Here is a 21,676-nt window from a genome sequence, read left to right as displayed (position 1 = left end):
TAAATTTGGGACATGTTCTTAGTTACTTCATAGATGCATATTAGCCCATTTATCAATCCATTTTGATTCCATTAGCAATCACATAACTCGTTATCATATAAGGAGTAACTGAAGAAAGAACGTAAATGGTAGGAGCAGAAGACAAGCCAAGACAAGAGAGCTCAAGGATATGGCTAAAGCTAGGGAAAAACCCCAAGATTGCGAAAGCCCTTTGTCTATTCTTATCATTAATATCAAATGTTCAACAGAGAGAGAGAAAACAATAATTCAAATTCAGAATGACCTGTGAATGTGAAGGTCTAATACCACTGAAGGTTTAAAACCATAAAAACCATTATAAAATATTTTAGAATATTTATAATAATATACATAAATCAAACGTTGAAATTTATTTTCAAAATAATTATGTTATTTTTATTATTTTAATTAAATTTATTAAAAAAATAATATTATGTGAAAAAATGTTATGAATGTAAGTTATGGTTTTTGGTTTTTTGACAATTAATGTTTTTCAATTTTTTCCAACTATTTAATTTATATGATTATACTAATTTAAAAAAAAACTTATATAATGGTACATGTCACATGTTCTACACATATTTTAAAGATAATCATGTTAGAGAGGAAGTCTCCATTATTCTGCCCTAGACATTTACAATGTTATCACTGACATTCTGTTTGATATATGTTATGCTATGGTATTATATAGGAGATATGCAACATGAAGCATCGCTGGAGCATATTGTTTTCGTTCTTAATTTAAAAAAAAAATTATCCTTACTAAATATAAATATATAAAAGTTGTATAGTTTGTTATAAGCTGAAACATGTACTGGTATATTATATAAACTAATGCTTTTTCATCTGAAAAAAAACCTATATTAATTTACGTTAATTAACTTTATATAATTAAATAAATTAAATATTTATAAAATAAATTAAACATTTTTAAATAAAAACAAAAACTTTTAAAAATTTTGAAATTTACAAATAATGATGAGTACGATCATTTAAATCCACACTTTAATTTCAGGACTACTAAAAACTACCGACACACTAAAATCCACCATACCCACTAATTTAAGTAATCGAGAGTAGTTAACACATTCCAACAACTCCCAAGTAAATACATCAAAGTGACATGACGGATGTGGCATTTTTTCAAATCAATAAAGCCATTTTCAAACTTGAGGTCATTTATTGGTTGATAAAGCTCGCTCACGGCACTGATGAACGCAACAGGAATGATTACTCAACTCACTTCACCTCCTTATGTAAACGATCTTTATCTTTCTCTCGCACTCTTAAAGAAACGCATCACCTCTATTTCTCATCCTCTGTCTATCTAATTTCATTGAAGGAACGAACAATCTCCTCAGAATGGCCGCTGCAGCAATCAATGGCAATGACTGTAAACCAACCATTGTCTGCGTGACGGGAGCGACAGGTTTCCTAGCCTCCTGGTTGGTCAAGCGACTTCTAGAGAAGGGATACACTGTCCACGCTACAGTTCGCGACCCGGGTGATTACCATTTCATTCTTGGAATTTGGTCACGCAAATTTCTGCTCAATTTTTTCCCTCTTTTCAGATAGATATAAAATTGGGAAAAATTACAATACTGAACTTCAATCTCATTCTCTTTCTGTTGCTGTGAGAATTTGGCCATGCAAAATTCTGCTCATTTCTTGACTTTTTGGATAAATTGAGCAAAATTTCAGTGAACTTCATTCGTCATGAAACTGATTTCTAACCAATATATGTCAAAACTGTAACGGAAAAGTATTGTAGCTTATTTCTACCATTGGGTGGATACAGAAAACAATGCAAAGGTACGACATCTCCTGGACATTCCAGAAGGTGGGGAGAAGCTCAAGCTGTTCAGAGCGGATCTATTGGAAGAAGGCAGTTTCGACGCTGCCATCCATGGCTGTGATGGTGTTTTTCATGTGGCAAGTCCTGTCGACTTCGCCCCTAAAAATCCTGAGGTAAGTAACTTCGCCGCTTCAATTTTCCCAAACGACATGCCGTTAAGATATATGCATCTGGGTATTGATATTTAGCAACATGAAATTGCTGCTGTGCAGAATGATGTTATCAAGCCGGCAGTTGACGGAACGCTTAATGTTCTGAGGGCTTGCACAAAAGCCAAGACCGTAAAGCGCGTGGTGGTCACATCGTCCGCGTCCACGCTCATAGTTAGCGAATCGAAGGAGCAGAATCAGTACATTGACGAAACTCGTTGGACAGACGTGGATTTCCTCCGGACTAAAAAGCCTCCCTCCTGGGTACATACATAACTAACCACCAGACACGCCGGAAATTCTTAAGCTATACAAGATTTCGCAGGTATTGCTGACAAAATGAAGTGTGCGACAGTGTTTAATGGTTAATTGTGCAGGCATATCCGGTTGCCAAGATGCTTGCAGAACAAGCAGCGCTGCAATACCGAAAAGAAGATCCAGGGTTGGATGTGGTGACCATCATTCCTGTGCTGGTAGGGGGGCCTGCCATTACGCCCAACGTGCCCTACTCAGTTAGGTTAACCCTTTCCCTCCTCACCGGCGACCAACAAAACATGCAAGCTTTGAAGGGTATAGAGATGGCATACGGCAGCATTCGATTGGTACACGTGGAGGACGTATCCAGCGCTCATATTTTCTTGATGGAAAACCCCTCTGCACACGGCCGCTACATCTGCTGCCCTATAATCACCACCGTCCCACAGCTGACAGACTACTTATCAAAACGCTATCCGCAGTACAATGTGACAATCCAGTGAATATGACTATCAGTAGAGTATGACATTTCTATATTAGCATGGGTATGCATGTCTATATAATTACCAAATTCTAATGGAATTGCTTGAACCGCGCGGCGGTTTTTGAAAACAACCGCGGTCTCCCCGCACCGCCATTCACCAAAGGTGGTTTCCTTAACGGAGGCTCCGAACACCCTCACTCTCCGCCACGCGTCCTATGTACGAGCGCCGAAACAGCTTTCCCCGGACGCTAAACGTCATTTCGTTTGCCGGACCTTGGCGTGCGAATTCCGTCGGATCAGTTTTGGAGGCTCGGATCGGCGCGAAGCTGCGCGGAAGTTAATGACTGGGCGCGACGAATGAGGTGGCGACACGTGGCCCTGAAGTGACATCAGCCGACCCCGCCCGCGTCAAAATGAATTTTTGTCGTTTTGTTAGTTGACCGCCGTGGAGGAAAAGTAATGGTTTTTAATGCTTTTACGTGGAATTAGGTGGCGGCCTGTTTAATGAGGTTATGGGGCATTCGTCCTATTTTCATATATATTTTTATATATGCATGTACGTAGTTTTGGTGAGGCCATTTAATATGGTTATGGGCCATATTTATATATGTTTTTATATGGCTATGTAAGCCAAAAAGTGTAAAAAAAAGTGTTATGTAGTTTTTGAGTGTAGTAGTGACTGCGCATGTTGTAGTTTTAGTGTGTCTGCGCGTTGAAGCTTTTCTTTGTTGTGTATTGTCACTGCGGCTGCGCACGATGGTGCGTTGTATTTTTTTTGTTTTGTTCATGGAAATGTAATGAACGCACAGCCGTGCGAGATATCATTGGAATGGTGCTGCAGTTGACTATGTAATGGTGCGGTGGCTGCGTAGAGCTGTAATAGTTTTTTTTGGTGCACAGCAGTGCGAAATATCAAAAGAAAAACAGGGATGTAATGTCTTCCTCCTTCCATTGAAGAACAGAGGACTGTTTATGTAATCTCCACAGCAGTGGAAAATCTGTGAGAGCAGCAGAGATTTTTTTTGTGTGATTCCCTCTTTGAACAGAGGAAGAAATATGTAACAGAGTTTCAGTTTTAAATTAATAGAAATGTGTTGTGACTGTGTAATGCTGTGTTCTGAGTTTGTTTTTTTTAAGAGGTTGTCTGCAAAAGATCCTTGACAGAGGAAACAGAGCATTGTCTCTGTGGTGAATTTTTATTTTGGTTTTGGTATTTCTCCATTTAAAAAAAAAATACCCAACAGTGGTATCAGAGCTAGTCCAGGCTCTTTGAAGACTCAAAGAAGCTGAAGGAAGGTGTGGTTGCAGCAGAGAAAGCTTCTCTAGCAGTGTGAAGTTTCAGCCAAAGGGTTTCAGGTATTTCTCAAGTTTTTGAGTTATTGTTGAAGGAACAGTCAGTGATTTAAAAAAAACAGTCAAGTATTTAAAGCCTAGATAAGAATGGCAAGGTCAAAGAAGAAAGCCTCCAGGCCTGTTAAAAATGTGTCTCCCCCCTCTACTAAACTAGAAGGCAATCCATTAGAATACATTCTATTTGAGGTTCCAAGGTTTGATGGAAACTTTGATGTATGGGAAATAATGATGAGGGCTTTCCTAATGTCTGAGGGGATTGAGATCTGGGAGTCAGTGATTGATGACAGCAAGATGGATAAAGAATCCATGGAGTATGATGCACAAGCAGCAAAACTAATCTTGGATGGACTCCCTGATTCTGTGAAGAGGAATCTAGGAAAATATACATCAGCAAAGGATATATGGGACAGACTGCATGACCTTCATGCAAAGGGAGCACTGACCATGAAAATGAGTCAAGAAGAAAGTCATGAACCCATCATAGAAGCTGAGAATGAGAAGCTTGACCTCATCAAGCTTCAGGTAAGAGAAAGGGATGAAGAGCTTGCCAAGCTTAAGAAGGAATTTGAAGAATGCAAGAAGAAACATCATGAAGAAGTCATATCCATGACAAATCAGCTGAATAGTGCAAAGAAGCAAGCAGATGTCTTGACAAGTGAACTTGAACAAAGACACAAGAGAGTGAACAAACTTATAGAAGAGATTGGACAGTATAAGGTAGAGGTATCCTCCCTTAAGTCAGAATTACAAGAAGCCAGGAAGCAGGCACAAAGAGCTGAAAAGAAAATGAAGAGCAGTCAAACAAAAGATGAAGAAATCTCCAAAATGAAGACAGAGATTATCTCCTTCAAAATAGTAGCAGCTGAAGCTACTCGTAGCAAGGAAGAAACTGAGGGACAACTAGCAAAGAAAAATAATGAATGTGAAAAGTTAGAAGAAGAGATTGTCCTCCTCAGGAAGAAGGTTGAAGGGATGAACAAAATGATGAAGAGCTCTCAAGCTCTGGATGACATGCTCAACTATCACAGATCTCCATCTGATAAATCAGGACTTGGGTATGTAGGTGAACCCTCAAACAAGGATGAGGATGCTTTAAGCAAAGGAGATGTGAAGAAGCCAGAAAGAGATGGTGATGCTCCTAGTTCCAGCAAAGGCAAGGAGAAAAATGAAGGCTGCAATAGAAGAAATCCTGCTCCAAGCAGAAAACCAGCTCCAAGAAGAAATGTAGCTGATGTCAAAGAAGTAAGAGGCAATGGTGATCATCAAAGGATTTCAAGGCAGCAAGGCTTCAGAAGTACATCAAGGAAACCTCCATCTCCCAGGTACCAAAGTTCATTTTTTGGTTGTTGTTATGCATGTTCAAACTTTGGTCATATGGCAAAAGACTGTAGAGCATTTCATGGAGATAGATGTTGTGGTCCCCGACAATCTCCAAGAAATAATTTCACAAGAAGAAATCATGAATTCTTATTCATGAAAAATGTTGAATGTTTCAAGTGTCATAACATTGGGCATATGGCACGAGACTGTAACTTGAGATGGGCTGCTATGCAAACTAGACCCATGCAAAAGAAGAAAGTTACACAAGTATGGAGAAGGAAGGAAAGGCAATCTGAAAACCCCTTGAACTCCCCAACTGATTTAAATTTCTTTTGAGAAGAGTCTGCCAAAAGAAGACAAGCATACATTAAAGGGGAGCTTGTAATTTTTGTTTGCTGAACTGTATTAACAGTCATTTGTTGATGGAGGATGTATTGCAGCGCCGCAGTTGCAAATGAAATCTTTGTTAATCCCTCTGAAAGGTAATATGCAGCAGTGATGAAATCAGCAATGTTTTTGCTTTGTTTTTATGCAATATGTACAGAAATGCATAAAGAAGAAAAGATGGCAGCGCTGAAATGTAAAGAGCAGCAGCGAGATAAGGAAAGAATGTAAAGCATGGAGACCCTCACAGTAGTGGGAGGACAAAACATAAAACAACGGTTTGAATTTTTTTTATGGAGCACATGCAAAGAAATGCATAAAGAAAAATAGGGACAGCAGATTTTTAATGCACATGGGTAAATGATAATGTGTGGCAGCAGCAAATTGAAAGGAATTGCACAGCAGTGCGTTGTGAAAATAAAATGAATGAAGCTGAAGATTGTGTGAAGCAAGGGTGCATAAGAAAAGGCAGCAGCCGTGTTAATTTTTTTTGGAGAATGAAGTGCCAAGTGTATGTGCACACAACAGTGCAAATTGCAGCAGCAACACAACAGCAAGTGTATGGACAGCAGCAGCTTGAAGAAAATTTTTCCCATCGTGAAGAAGGAGAAGCACACAGCAATGCAAACAAGAAAGATGCAGCAGCATTAAAGTTTTGTTGAAGAAATGAGATGTAATGGACAGCAGCACATGCAAAAGAAATTTTCCTTACAACAGTAAAGGTAAATGTAATGAATTTGTTGTTCATTGAATTGAAATGCAATATATGGAACAGCAGTGAGTGTAAGAAATGTTTACACACAACAGTTTAAATTTGTAAATTGGGACAGTGTAATTGTTCCAGAAAAGACAGAGTATTTTGTCTTTGAAAAGTGCACAAGCAGTGCAAGTGAACACACAGCAGTGTGGAGTATACACAACAGTGCAATGATTGTTTGTTTTGGAACTGCATTTGAAGCAGTCATTTGGTGAATCCCTCTGTCATGAGGAAGGTGCTCTTCAGCACATTGTTATGGTGAATCCCTCTGTCATGAGGAAGGTGCTCTTAAGCACAGTTTCAGGTTATTCCCTCTATTAAGAGGAAGACAACTTTGTTTGTTTGTGAACTGCATCAGAAGCAGTTGGTGAATCCCTCTATGTGAGGAAGATATCTTTGTAACAGCAGTACTGAGGAATCCCTCTACGAGAGGAAGTGTTTGGGTATGTCCTAATGCCCAGCAGTTGAAATTAAAGGGGAGTGTTGGAATATTAATTTCAACCGCGCGGCGGTTTTTGAAAACAACCGCGGTCTCCCCGCACCGCCATTCACCAAAGGTGGTTTCCGTAACGGAGGCTCCGAACACCCTCACTCTCCGCCACGCGTCCCATGTACGAGCGCCGAAACAGCTTTCCCCGGACGCTAAAGGTCATTTCGTTTGCCGGACCTTGGCGTGCGAATTCTGTCGGATCAGTTTTGGAGGCTTGGATCGGCGCGAAGCTGCGCGAAAGTTAATGACCGGGCGCGACGAATGAGGTGGCGACACGTGGCCCTGAAGTGACGTCAGCCGACCCCGCCCGCGTCAAAATGAATTTTTTGTCGTTTTGTTAGTTGACCGCCGTGGAGGAAAAGTAATGGTTTTTAATGCTTTTACGTGGAATTAGGTGGCGGCCTGTTTAATGAGGTTATGGGGCATTCGTCCTATTTTCATATATATTTTTATATATGCATGTACGTAGTTTTGGTGAGGCCATTTAATATGGTTATGGGCCATATTTATATATGTTTTTATATGGCTATGTAAGCCAAAAAGTGTAAAAAAAAAGTGTTATGTAGTTTTTGAGTGTAGTAGTGACTGCGCATGTTGTAGTTTTAGTGTGTCTGCGCGTTGAAGCTTTTCTTTGTTGTGTATTGTCACTGCGGCTGCGCACGATGGTGCGTTGTATTTTTTTTGTTTTGTTCATGGAAATGTAATGAACGCACAGCCGTGCGAGATATCATTGGAATGGTGCTGCAGTTGACTATGTAATGGTGCGGTGGCTGCGTAGAGCTGTAATAGTTTTTTTTGGTGCACAGCAGTGCGAAATATCAAAAGAAAAACAGGGATGTAATGTCTTCCTCCTTCCATTGAAGAACAGAGGACTGTTTATGTAATCTCCACAGTAGTGGAAAATCTATGAGAGCAGCAGAGTTTTTTTTTGTGTGATTCCCTCTTTGAACAGAGGAAGAAATATGTAACAGAGTTTCAGTTTTAAATTAATAGAAATGTGTTGTGACTGTGTAATGCTGTGTTCTGAGTTTGTTTTTTTTAAGAGGTTGTCTGCAAAAGATCCTTGACAGAGGAAACAGAGCATTGTCTCTGTAGTGAATTTTTATTTTGGTTTTGGTATTTCTCCATTTAAAAAAAAAATACCCAACAGTGGTATCAGAGCTAGTCCAGGCTCTTTGAAGACTCAAAGAAGCTGAAGGAAGGTGTGGTTGCAGCAGAGAAAGCTTCTCCAACAGTGTGAAGTTTCAGCCAAAGGGTTTCAGGTATTTCTCAAGTTTTTGAGTTATTGTTGAAGGAACAGTCAGTGATTTAAAAAAAACAGTCAAGTATTTAAAGCCTAGATAAGAATGGCAAGGTCAAAGAAGAAAGCCTCCAGGCCTGTTAAAAATGTGTCTCCCCCCTCTACTAAACTAGAAGGCAATCCATTAGAATACATTCTATTTGAGGTTCCAAGGTTTGATGGAAACTTTGATGTATGGGAAATAATGATGAGGGCTTTCCTAATGTCTGAGGGGATTGAGATCTGGGAGTCAGTGATTGATGACAGCAAGATGGATAAAGAATCCATGGAGTATGATGCACAAGCAGCAAAACTAATCTTGGATGGACTCCCTGATTCTGTGAAGAGGAATCTAGGAAAATATACATCAGCAAAGGATATATGGGACAGACTGCATGACCTTCATGCAAAGGGAGCACTGACCATGAAAATGAGTCAATAAGAAAGTCATGAACCCATCATAGAAGCTGAGAATGAGAAGCTTGACCTCATCAAGCTTCAAGTCAGAGAAAGGGATGAAGAGCTTGCCAAGCTTAAGAAGGAATTTGAAGAATGCAAGAAGAAACATCATGAAGAAGTCATATCCATGACAAATCAGCTGAATAGTGCAAAGAAGCAAGCAGATGTCTTGACAAGTGAACTTGAACAAAGACACAAGAGAGTGAACAAACTTATAGAAGAGATTGGACAATATAAGGTAGAGGTATCCTCCCTTAAGTCAGAATTACAAGAAGCCAGGAAGCAGGCACAAGGAGCTGAAAAGAAAATGAAGAGCAGTGAAACAAAAGATGAAGAAATCTCCAAAATGAAGACAGAGATTATCTCCTTCAAAATAGTAGCAGCTGAAGCTACTCGTAGCAAGGAAGAAACTGAGGGACAACTAGAAAAGAAAAATAATGAATGTGAAAAGTTAGAAGAAGAGATTGTCCTCCTCAGGAAGAAGGTTGAAGGGATGAACAAAATGATGAAGAGCTCTCAAGCTCTGGATGACATGCTCAACTATCACAGATCTCCATCTGATAAATCAGGACTTGGGTATGTAGGTGAACCCTCAAACAAGGATGAGGATGCTTTAAGCAAAGGAGATGTGAAGAAGCCAGAAAGAGATGGTGATGCTCCTAGTTCCAGCAAAGGCAAGGAGAAAAATGAAGGCTGCAATAGAAGAAATCCTGCTCCAAGCAGAAAACCAGCTCCAAGAAGAAATGTAGCTGATGTCAAAGAAGTAAGAGGCAATGGTGATCATCAAAGGATTTCAAGGCAGCAAGGCTTCAGAAGTACATCAAGGAAACCTCCATCTCCCAGGTACCAAAGTTCATTTTTTGGTTGTTATTATGCATGTTCAAACTTTGGTCATATGGCAAAAGACTGTAGAGCATTTCATGGAGATAGATGTTGTGGTCCCCGACAATCTCCAAGAAATAATTTCACAAGAAGAAATCATGAATTCTTATTCATGAAAAATGTTGAATGTTTCAAGTGTCATAACATTGGGCATATGGCACGAGACTGTAACTTGAGATGGGCTGCTATGCAAACTAGACCCATGCAAAAGAAGAAAGTTACACAAGTATGGAGAAGGAAGGAAAGGCAATCTGAAAACCCCTCGAACTCCCCAACTGATTTAAATTTCTTTTGAGAAGAGTCTGCCAAAAGAAGACAAGCATACATTAAAGGGGAGCTTGTAATTTTTGTTTGCTGAACTGTATTAACAGTCATTTGTTGATGGAGGATGTATTGCAGCGCCGCAGTTGCAAATGAAATCTTTGTTAATCCCTCTGAAAGGTAATATGTAGCAGTGATGAAATCAGCAATGTTTTTGCTTTGTTTTTATGCAATATGTACAGAAATGCATAAAGAAGAAAAGATGGCAGCGCTGAAATGTAAAGAGCAGCAACGAGATAAGGAAAGAATGTAAAGCATGGAGACCCTCACAGCAGTGGGAGGACAAAACATAAAACAGCGGTTTGAATTTTTTTTATGGAGCACATGCAAAGAAATGCATAAAGAAAAATAGGGACAGCAGATTTTTAATGCACATGGGTGAATGATAATGTGTGGCAGCAGCAAATTGAAAGGAATTGCACAACAGTGCGTTGTGAAAATAAAATGAATGAAGCTGAAGATTGTGTGAAGCAAGGGTGCATAAGAAAAGGCAGCAGCCCGTGTTAATTTTTTTTGGAGAATGAAGTGCCAAGTGTATGTGCACACAGCAGTGCAAATTGCAGCAGCAACACAACAGCAAGTGTATGGACAGCAGCAGCTTGAAGAAAAGTTTTCCCATCGTGAAGAAGGAGAAGCACACAGCAATGCAAACAAGAAAGATGCAGCAGCATTAAAGTTTTGTTGAAGAAATGAGATGTAATGGACAGCAGCACATGCAAAAGAAATTTTCCTTACAGCAGTAAAGGTAAATGTAATGAATTTGTTGTTCATTGAATTGAAATGCAATATATGCAACAGCAGTGAGTGTAAGAAATGTTTACACACAACAGTGTAAATTTGTAAATTGGGACAGTGTAATTGTTCCAGAAAAGACAGAGTATTTTGTCTTTGAAAAGTGCACAAGCAGTGCAAGTGAACACACAGCAGTGTGGAGTATACACAACAGTGCAATGATTGTTTGTTTTGGAACTGCATTTGAAGCAGTCATTTGGTGAATCCCTCTGTCATGAGGAAGGTGCTCTTCAGCACATTGTTATGGTGAATCCCTCTGTCATGAGGAAGGTGCTCTTAAGCACAGTTTCAGGTTAATCCCTCTATTAAGAGGAAGACAACTTTGTTTGTTTGTGAACTGCATCAGAAGCAGTTGGTGAATCCCTCTATGTGAGGAAGATATCTTTGTAACAGCAGTACTGAGGAATCCCTCTATGAGAGGAAGTGTTTGGGTATGTCCTAATGCCCAGCAGTTGAAATTAAAGGGGAGTGTTGGAATATTAATTTCAACCGCGCGGCGGTTTTTGAACACAACCGCGGTCTCCCCGCACCGCCATTCACCAAAGGTGGTTTCCGTAACGGAGGCTCCGAACACCCTCACTCTCCGCCACGCGTCCCATGTACGAGCGCCGAAACAGCTTTCCCCGGACGCTAAAGGTCATTTCGTTTTCCGGACCTTGGCGTGCGAATTCCGTCGGATCAGTTTTGGAGGCTCGGATCGGCGCGAAGCTGCGCGGAAGTTAATGACCGGGCGCGACGAATGAGGTGGCGACACGTGGCCCTGAAGTGACGTCAGCCGACCCCGCCCGCGTCAAAATGAATTTTTTGTCGTTTTGTTAGTTGACCGCCGTGGAGGAAAAGTAATGGTTTTTAATGCTTTTACGTGGAATTAGGTGGCGACCTGTTTAATGAGGTTATGGGGCATTCGTCCTATTTTCATATATATTTTTATATATGCATGTACGTAGTTTTGGTGAGGCCATTTAATATGGTTATGGGCCATATTTATATATGTTTTTATATGGCTATGTAAGCCAAAAAGTGTTATGTAGTTTTTGAGTGTAGTAGTGACTGCGCATGTTGTAGTTTTAGTGTGTCTGCGCGTTGAAGCTTTTCTTTGTTGTGTATTGTCACTGCGGCTGCGCACGATGGTGCGTTGTATTTTTTTTGTTTTGTTCATGGAAATGTAATGAACGCACAGCCGTGCGAGATATCATTGGAATGGTGCTGCAGTTGACTATGTAATGGTGCGGTGGCTGCGTAGAGCTGTAATAGTTTTTTTTGGTGCACAGCAGTGCGAAATATCAAAAGAAAAACAGGGATGTAATGTCTTCCTCCTTCCATTGAAGAACAGAGGACTGTTTATGTAATCTCCACAGCAGTGGAAAATCTGTGAGAGCAGCAGAGATTTTTTTTGTGTGATTCCCTCTTTGAACAGAGGAAGAAATATGTAACAGAGTTTCAGTTTTAAATTAATAGAAATGTGTTGTGACTGTGTAATGCTGTGTTCTGAGTTAGTTTTTTTTAAGAGGTTGTCTGCAAAAGATCCTGGACAGAGGAAACAGAGCATTGTCTCTGTGGTGAATTTTTATTTTGGTTTTGGTATTTCTCCATTTAAAAAAAAAATACCCAACAGTGGTATCAGAGCTAGTCCAGGCTCTTTGAAGACTCAAAGAAGCTGAAGGAAGGTGTGGTTGCAGCAGAGAAAGCTTCTCCAGCAGTGTGAAGTTTCAGCCAAAGGGTTTCAGGTATTTCTCAAGTTTTTGAGTTATTGTTGAAGGAACAGTCAGTGATTTAAAAAAAACAGTCAAGTATTTAAAGCCTAGATAAGAATGGCAAGGTCAAAGAAGAAAGCCTCCAGGCCTGTTAAAAATGTGTCTCCCCCCTCTACTAAACTAGAAGGCAATCCATTAGAATACATTCTATTTGAGGTTCCAAGGTTTGATGGAAACTTTGATGTATGGGAAATAATGATGAGGGCTTTCCTAATGTCTGAGGGGATTGAGATCTGGGAGTCAGTGATTGATGACAGCAAGATGGATAAAGAATCCATGGAGTATGATGCACAAGCAGCAAAACTAATCTTGGATGGACTCCCTGATTCTGTGAAGAGGAATCTAGGAAAATATACATCAGCAAAGGATATATGGGACAGACTGCATGACCTTCATGCAAAGGGAGCACTGACAATGAAAATGAGTCAAGAAGAAAGTCATGAACCCATCATAGAAGCTGAGAATGAGAAGCTTGACCTCATCAAGCTTCAGGTAAGAGAAAGGGATGAAGAGCTTGCCAAGCTTAAGAAGGAATTTGAGGAATGCAAGAAGAAACATCATGAAGAAGTCATATCCATGACAAATCAGCTGAATAGTGCAAAGAAGCAAGCAGATGTCTTGACAAGTGAACTTGAACAAAGACACAAGAGAGTGAACAAACTTATAGAAGAGATTGGACAGTATAAGGTAGAGGTATCCTCCCTTAAGTCAGAATTACAAGAAGCCAGGAAGCAGGCACAAGGAGCTAAAAAGAAAATGAAGAGTAGTCAAACAAAAGATGAAGAAATCTCCAAAATGAAGACAGAGATTATCTCCTTCAAAATAGTAGCAGCTGAAGCTACTCGTAGCAAGGAAGAAACTGAGGGACAACTAGCAAAGAAAAATAATGAATGTGAAAAGTTAGAAGAAGAGATTGTCCTCCTCAGGAAGAAGGTTGAAGGGATGAACAAAATGATGAAGAGCTCTCAAGCTCTGGATGACATGCTCAACTATCACAGATCTCCATCTGATAAATCAGGACTTGGGTATGTAGGTGAACCCTCAAACAAGGATGAGGATGCTTTAAGCAAAGGAGATGTGAAGAAGCCAGAAAGAGATGGTGATGCTCCTAGTTCCAGCAAAGGCAAGGAGAAAAATGAAGGCTGCAATAGAAGAAATCCTGCTCCAAGCAGAAAACCAGCTCCAAGAAGAAATGTAGCTGATGTCAAAGAAGTAAGAGGCAATGGTGATCATCAAAGGATTTCAAGGCAGCAAGGCTTCAGAAGTACATCAAGGAAACCTCCATCTCCCAGGTACCAAAGTTCATTTTTTGGTTGTTATTATGCATGTTCAAACTTTGGTCATATGGCAAAAGACTGTAGAGCATTTCATGGAGATAGATGTTGTGGTCCCCGACAATCTCCAAGAAATAATTTCACAAGAAGAAATCATGAATTCTTATTCATGAAAAATGTTGAATGTTTCAAGTGTCATAACATTGGGCATATGGCACGAGACTGTAACTTGAGATGGGCTGCTATGCAAACTAGACCCATGCAAAAGAAGAAAGTTACACAAGTATGGAGAAGGAAGGAAAGGCAATCTGAAAACCCCTCGAACTCCCCAACTGATTTAAATTTCTTTTGAGAAGAGTCTGCCAAAAGAAGACAAGCATACATTAAAGGGGAGCTTGTAATTTTTGTTTGCTGAACTGTATTAACAGTCATTTGTTGATGGAGGATGTATTGCAGCGCCGCAGTTGCAAATGAAATCTTTGTTAATCCCTCTGAAAGGTAATATGCAGCAGTGATGAAATCAGCAATGTTTTTGCTTTGTTTTTATGCAATATGTACAGAAATGCATAAAGAAGAAAAGATGGCAGCGCTGAAATGTAAAGAGCAGCAGCGAGATAAGGAAAGAATGTAAAGCATGGAGACCCTCACAGCAGTGGGAGGACAAAACATAAAACAGCGGTTTGAATTTTTTTTATGGAGCACATGCAAAGAAATGCATAAAGAAAAATAGGGACAGCAGATTTTTAATGCACATGGGTGAATGATAATGTGTGGCAGGAGCAAATTGAAAGGAATTGCACAGCAGTGCGTTGTGAAAATAAAATGAATGAAGCTGAAGATTGTGTGAAGCAAGGGTGCATAAGAAAAGGCAGCAGCCCGTGTTAATTTTTTTTGGAGAATGAAGTGCCAAGTGTATGTGCACACAGCAGTGCAAATTGCAGCAGCAACACAACAGCAAGTGTATGGACAGCAGCAGCTTGAAGAAAATTTTTCCCATCGTGAAGAAGGAGAAGCACACAGCAATGCAAACAAGAAAGATGCAGTAGCATTAAAGTTTTGTTGAAGAAATGAGATGTAATGGACAGCAGCACATGCAAAAGAAATTTTCCTTACAGCAGTAAAGGTAAATGTAATGAATTTGTTGTTCATTGAATTGAAATGCAATATATGCAACAGCAGTGAGTGTAAGAAATGTTTACACACAACAGTGTAAATTTGTAAATTGGGACAGTGTAATTGTTCCAGAAAAGACAGAGTATTTTGTCTTTGAAAAGTGCACAAGCAGTGCAAGTGAACACACAGCAGTGTGGAGTATACACAACAGTGCAATGATTGTTTGTTTTGGAACTGCATTTGAAGCAGTCATTTGGTGAATCCCTCTGTCATGAGGAAGGTGCTCTTCAGCACATTGTTATGGTGAATCCCTCTGTCATGAGGAAGGTGCTCTTAAGCACAGTTTCAGGTTAATCCCTCTATTAAGAGGAAGACAACTTTGTTTGTTTGTGAACTGCATCAGAAGCAGTTGGTGAATCCCTCTATGTGAGGAAGATATCTTTGTAACAGCAGTACTGAGGAATCCCTCTACGAGAGGAAGTGTTTGGGTATGTCCTAATGCCCAGCAGTTGAAATTAAAGGGGAGTGTTGGAATATTAATTTCAACCGCGCGGCGGTTTTTGAAAACAACCGCGGTCTCCCCGCACTGCCATTCACCAAAGGTGGTTTCCGTAATGGAGGCTCCGAACACCCTCACTCTCCGCCACGCGTCCCATGTACGAGCGCCGAAACAGCTTTCCCCGGACGCTAAAGGTCATTTCGTTTGCCGGACCTTGGCGTGCGAATTCCGTCGGATCAGTTTTGGAGGCTCGGATCGGCGCGAAGCTGCGCGGAAGTTAATGACCGGGCGCGACGAATGAGGTGGCGACACGTGGCCCTGAAGTGACGTCAGCCGACCCCGCCCGCGTCAAAATGAATTTTTTGTCGTTTTGTTAGTTGACCGCCGTGGAGGAAAAGTAATGGTTTTTAATGCTTTTACGTGGAATTAGGTGGCGGCCTGTTTAATGAGGTTATGAGGCATTCGTCCTATTTTCATATATATTTTTATATATGCATGTACGTAGTTTTGGTGAGGCCATTTAATATGGTTATGGGCCATATTTATATATGTTTTTATATGGCTATGTAAGCCAAAAAGTGTAAAAAAAAAGTGTTATGTAGTTTTTGAGTGTAGTAGTGACTGCACATGTTGTAGTTTTAGTGTGTCTGCGCATTGAAGCTTTTCTTTGTTGTGTATTGTCACTGCGGCTGCGCACGATGGTGCGTTGTATTTTTTTTTGTTTTGTTCATGGAAATGTAATGAACGCACAGCCGTGCGAGATATCATTGGAATGGTGCTGCAGTTGACTATGTAATGGTGCGGTGGCTGCGTAGAGCTGTAATAGTTTTTTTTGGTGCACAGCAGTGCGAAATATCAAAAGAAAAACAGGGATGTAATGTCTTCCTCCTTCCATTGAAGAACAGAGGACTGTTTATGTAATCTCCACAGTAGTGGAAAATCTGTGAGAGCAGCAGAGTTTTTTTTTGTGTGATTCCCTCTTTGAACAGAGGAAGAAATATGTAACAGAGTTTCAGTTTTAAATTAATAGAAATGTGTTGTGACTGTGTAATGCTGTGTTCTGAGTTTGCTTTTTTTAAAAGGTTGTCTGCAAAAGATCCTTGACAGAGGAAACAGAGCATCTTCTCTGTGGTGAATTTTTATTTTGGTTTTGGTATTTCTCCATTTAAAAAAAAAATACCCAACATAATCACCACCGTCCCACAGCTGACAGACTACTTATCAAAACGCTATCCGCAGTACAATGTGACAATCCAGTGAATATGACTATCAGTAGAGTATGACATTTCTATATTAGCATGGGTATGCATGTCTATATAATTACCAAATTCTAATGGAATTGCTTGAATAGGTCTGAAGATATGCCACCGGTCCCAAAGGTATACCCTTCGTCCAAGAAATTGGTGGAGAGCGGTTTCGCGTTCAAATTTGTCATCGACCAGATTTTCGATGATGGTGTGGAATACCTGAGGACGAAGGGATTGCTCGTTTAATTAGTGAGGGGTGTTTGCTCGATTATCAAGTAAATGATATGGTCATGGTAATACTAATATCAGAATGTTCAGTCCAATGGGTGCAAGGAGTTTAAAATAACAATTGATATTTACTTAATTTAATTTAATTGAATGTCAATTTATACTTGGTTATTTGGTCAAGATGAATTCATTTTAATATCATTGTTAGATTTATTTGGTGTGAATACGTTGAGATTTTTAAAATGAATTCAATGATATGCTTCTGGCTTTATTGATTGTGATAGTTGAGGACGCAAGCCCTAGCCTATGGACCCCGTGCAATGTTATATCACATTTAAGAATTTGTGCAAACTTTAATTTAAGAATTTGTGCAAACTTTAAAACATTTTACGTCATTATATAATATTTTATCACCGTTAAATGTAAATTAGCCTGTTTGTTTATCAAAAACTTTTGCATATTTTTCATAATATTGCGTTAGTGCTACAAGCAGCAAATATAATGGCCACCAGAACGTCAGAGTCTATGTACAACTTGAATGGTTGATAGTCCGATGTCAGAAATGGTGGGAGCCATCAGAGAATTTCATAATGAATTACAGCACATTGTAAAGCCCTAATCAAATTTGGTGGATACATTGAATTACAACACATTGTAAAGTCCCAATCAAATTTGGTGGATACATCTGATTGAATCTACATGGGCTGGCTTGGTGAAACATGAACCATACCCAGCTGGTCTATATTGATGAGTGGTTCCACTTGATGCAACAAAAAGAACATATTGATATGTTTTTATTTGGTGAGAGAAACCCACTTGTGATTCGAAGCCAAGTGGAAGACAACATGTTTGCAGTAGCAGAGGTTGGTAAAAGTGCAAAAAACGAAAGTTATGAAGCAGTGACAGAACAAAAGAAGGCAGAGAACGAAGGGATGGAGTGGGAAGCTCTCACTGAAGAGCATACTGAATATGTTTTTAACATGGTTTTTTAATATGCAGGTGTTCATAATAGCATGGACGCAAAAGTTGAAAACAAAGTTGCTAATAACTTTGATGCAAATTTGAAGTTTATTGAAGAATGGATTCAGAAACCAATTGAACAAATTGATTCAAGTCTTAAAAGAAAAGTTGGAATAAAATAATTGAATGAAATGGTGAATAATGATCTTGAGTGTGTAGATTAAAGGAAAAAAGCAGCAATACATGATGATGAAAGTGAAGAGAATGATATGGAAGTTTATGAAAACAAGGAAGAATTCATTAAAATCATTTTAGAGCAATGGAGTCAAGAAGAGATAAGATTCTGGTATCAAGAAATATGGCAAAAAGAAAGACAAGAATATGAAGCACAAGCAACAGAGGAAAAAAGACAGTTTGAAGATGAAGAGTTGTGGCAACAGTTCATAGTTGAATGAATCTTTGAAGAGGAAGTTGTTAGAAGATTGACTCAGATCAAATTCAAGAAAAGTCAAAGAAAAATTGTAGCAACATCAAGTAAAGAATATGGAGCCTACAACAAAAAAGTGCAACTAAGAATGAAGCAATTACGAGGATATCGAATCTAGAAGAAACGCAAAAGAAAATGAAAAATTACAAAAGTTTTAAGTCAATGTAAGCCTAGCGGAGACGTAGACCAGCAGACATGTTTGAGTGATGGTTGAGTCAATTTCTATTGTAAGCCTAGCAAGCATAGTTGAGTCATGTTAAGTCATGTTTGAGTTATGTTGAGTTGTACAATCATAATTAAGGGGGAGTGTTGGAAATTGTAATTACTCCCGCATGCAAGAGTTGGCTAAATTTGGAGAGTCAGTTAACTGATTCAAGTCGAGTGAGTTTCAATTAAGTCATATCTTGGGAAAAGTCGAATTTAGAGTGTGTGGATGTAATTTTGGTGATTCGCTAGTCGAACATTTTTACTAATACCTCTCATTGGGTTCCTTGTAATCATCAAGATTTGGTTCATCGATAGAAGAGCCACAACTCGTGTTATTGTGTGTGTGTGTGTGTGTGAAATTTTTTGTCTTTCCTCCTTTGTCTTTCCAACAAATATATCAATCGCATTGGGAAATATCTATCAACCTCCAATCCCATCCTTATTGAATCTTTATCTACTTTACTAAAAAATAAAGGGAATTTTGCCAAAATTTCTAGAAATCCAAGTTATAATTGTTAAACTTCAAGATTTGGAGTGACTTGATGATACTAAATCCATTTTGATCGCCAAAAATGATTCAAACACCTGATAGTTTTGAAAAAAAACTCAATTATAGCCCAACATAAAGATAAAATAATCCTCGCAAAATTATCGTCTTTGTAGACAACATTGTAGATTAGGGTGTAAAATAAAAAAGTTATGCTTAGGCTAAACCATTATATTTATTCAATTTATCTATCATCGTGTGTAATTATGAATGTCGTGTTAGCTATTTTTACACCAAAGATGTTCCCCTTTTGAAAATGGTCAAGCTAGGCATTGTGTACCTTTTGCATCTCCATTTGACTTTTGTTTCTGTGCTGTTATCATGGATGAGCTTATTATAATTGGAATAATCTCAAATCCCTAGGAAATTGGTGGGCATAATAAAAGAAATTGTTAAAAATGTTAACATTCAAGTGAGGGAAAAATTATCACAACAATTAAATAACTCACTTTCATTTAAACTAAATATTTCCATTTAAAAAATATATTATAATTATTTTATTTTTGAAATATAATTACTTTTTAAGTTATTTATAAAAGGTTTCCATTTAATCAAATTCACTTTTAATTAGCATTATTTAAAAAAATTTCACATTTAAATCTTTACGTTAATAAAAAAAATGCTTTTTACAATTATATTACATATTTAAATTACTAAGGAGGCTCATGCGTCACTATAATATGACATTAAAAATAAAATATAAATAAGGAGGCTCATGCAACAAAATTACCAATGTCACAAAAATTTCTACAAGAAAAGAGTTCTTATTTTATTAAAATATTAAAATATAATGAATTATCTTCATCTTGGAACTAGGAAAGGTGCAAGGGTTTTACATAGGTTGATTTTAATACATGTAATGTGCAGTCAAATATTTATTTATATATCATAAATAAAAACTAAATATATTCATTTTTAGGATGTGGTTATGGAGCTTCATGTTCAAAATCCATGATACCTATGATGTAGTGGGGAACAGACACCTTAAATTAAATTTGATTTAAACAAGCCATTTTTGGCATGATGTTTTACACTATTCTTGATGCTAGCATATTAATAAATATGATAAGATTTACATTAATTTATGTATTTTTAAAGATTTCCTTTAGGTGTTTAAGGGATTTTCTTAGGTATATAAAATGTTTAATTGAAAAATTAAATGAGCTTCATTTTGATTTATTTTTTTCAATCAATTTTTTTATATAATAGAAAATATCAAAATTTTTGGTCAAGTTCGTATAAAAATTCCGGCTTTGGGGATTCTTAAGATAACTCCCACACAAAATTTCTTTAACTAACTATGATAAAGTCTCACCTTAAATCATGTTCAAATTGACATGTTATTGGGTATTTTTTTGTTTAGGAATGACCATCCTTGACATACGGACTTCTTAACTATGATTAACTTACATGGTCACTCATTATTCAGGGACCTGCGCAAAGGCAACCATAATTATTTTTGGAAAGATGAGAATGAAAGAAAGAAATTTTTAGCATCCATAAGGCTAAAGATAACCTATGGGACCTATTTTAGAGTGCAAAACTTGAAAAAAATATGCACCTCAAGAGATTTAATCCTCTTCAAAGGTCTGAAGGTAACTATGCAGGTGGATCTATATTGGTTCTATATATGTATATAACATGTGTAACATTTCATTTTTAAAACTGTATTTTTGAATGCATAAATGGATACAATGCCTTGAAAGTTTTCTTGGACAACTAGATTGTGTAAAGTACGCCAAGTAAATTTGCAATTCCAACAAATCTTTGCTCGACAAAAATTAAATTTAAAAGTGGAATTAATGGCTCCAAATTAACTTAAAGTTTTTAAAAGGAGGTAGCTAAAATTAAAAAACAAACCCCTTTCTTTATGTTGATAGAAGAATATCATGGAATCTAAAGGTCACTCCAGTGAAAATGCTCTTTATTTAATCTCATTATTAACAAACACTGACTAAATTAGTACCACGAGGACCTATGGTAATGTTTCTCCTCATTACCTTGCATGTTATAGCTTGGATATAATATGTACATAAGATTTTAACATAGTGGTATGACTCGAAAAAAATGATTTAGCCATGTGGTTCGAGCAACATCTGTTAGAAAGACATCTACACAAGTGTGAGTTTATTGTAAGCCTGAATGCATTTTCTCCCCTCCATCCTCCACCCTTTAGGTTGTCATGTTTCCTTTCTTGCAACACTTTTGCAGTAACATCATAGGTATGTTGAATTCATTTGGTCTATTGCTGCACCTTCAGGGGAAATTGCTAGTATATATACCTATTTTTGTTAAACGCGTGACATGTTTATCAAATTAATTAATTAATTTGTCATACCTCAAGTAGCATGGACACCTCACTATTCGTTGATTAAAAAGCTAAGATTCAAAAATTACATTTATTCAGGGATAGTGGGTAATTATGAATGTCGGGTCAAAAAGAAAAAGATTAAACAATTTCGTGGTTATTATGAATGTCCAGTTAGCTATTTTAAATTATGTTTATCTTATATTTATTAGATATCATTATTTGGGATTCAAGTGCGTTAAGTAAGTCATTCA

General features: G+C 38.1%; 1 protein-coding gene across 1 annotated transcript; it reads left to right on the top strand.

The window, feature by feature from the left end:
• Positions 1 to 1,214: 1,214 nt before the first annotated feature.
• LOC149233250 (putative anthocyanidin reductase) lies at positions 1,215 to 16,931 on the top strand. The gene is made up of 5 exons (XM_089382133.1): positions 1,215 to 1,522; positions 1,817 to 1,986; positions 2,086 to 2,286; positions 2,400 to 2,776; positions 16,790 to 16,931. The coding sequence occupies exons 1-5, from the start codon at positions 1,381 to 1,383 to the stop codon at positions 16,929 to 16,931; spliced, it is 1,032 nt and encodes a 343-aa protein (XP_089238259.1). The 5' UTR covers positions 1,215 to 1,380.
• Positions 16,932 to 21,676: the final 4,745 nt, after the last annotated feature.

Source organism: Pinus tabuliformis, chromosome J, assembly GCF_031772625.1.
Source record: "Pinus tabuliformis cultivar Carrire ecotype Pingquan chromosome J, CPIR1, whole genome shotgun sequence".
NCBI lineage: Eukaryota > Viridiplantae > Streptophyta > Pinopsida > Pinales > Pinaceae > Pinus > Pinus tabuliformis.
The sequence above is the reverse complement of the archived record's forward strand: the minus strand, read 5'-3'. Positions and strand labels throughout refer to the sequence as shown.

Bases quoted from the DNA above. Each gene is read 5' to 3' on its own strand.
- LOC149233250 (XM_089382133.1), top strand. From the start codon at position 1,381: ATGGCCGCTGCAGCAATCAATGGCAATGACTGTAAACCAACCATTGTC. The intron at 1,523-1,816 runs GTGATTACCATT...GGGTGGATACAG, and splicing joins CGCTACAGTTCGCGACCCGG to AAAACAATGCAAAGGTACGA. The intron at 1,987-2,085 runs GTAAGTAACTTC...GCTGCTGTGCAG, and splicing joins TCGCCCCTAAAAATCCTGAG to AATGATGTTATCAAGCCGGC.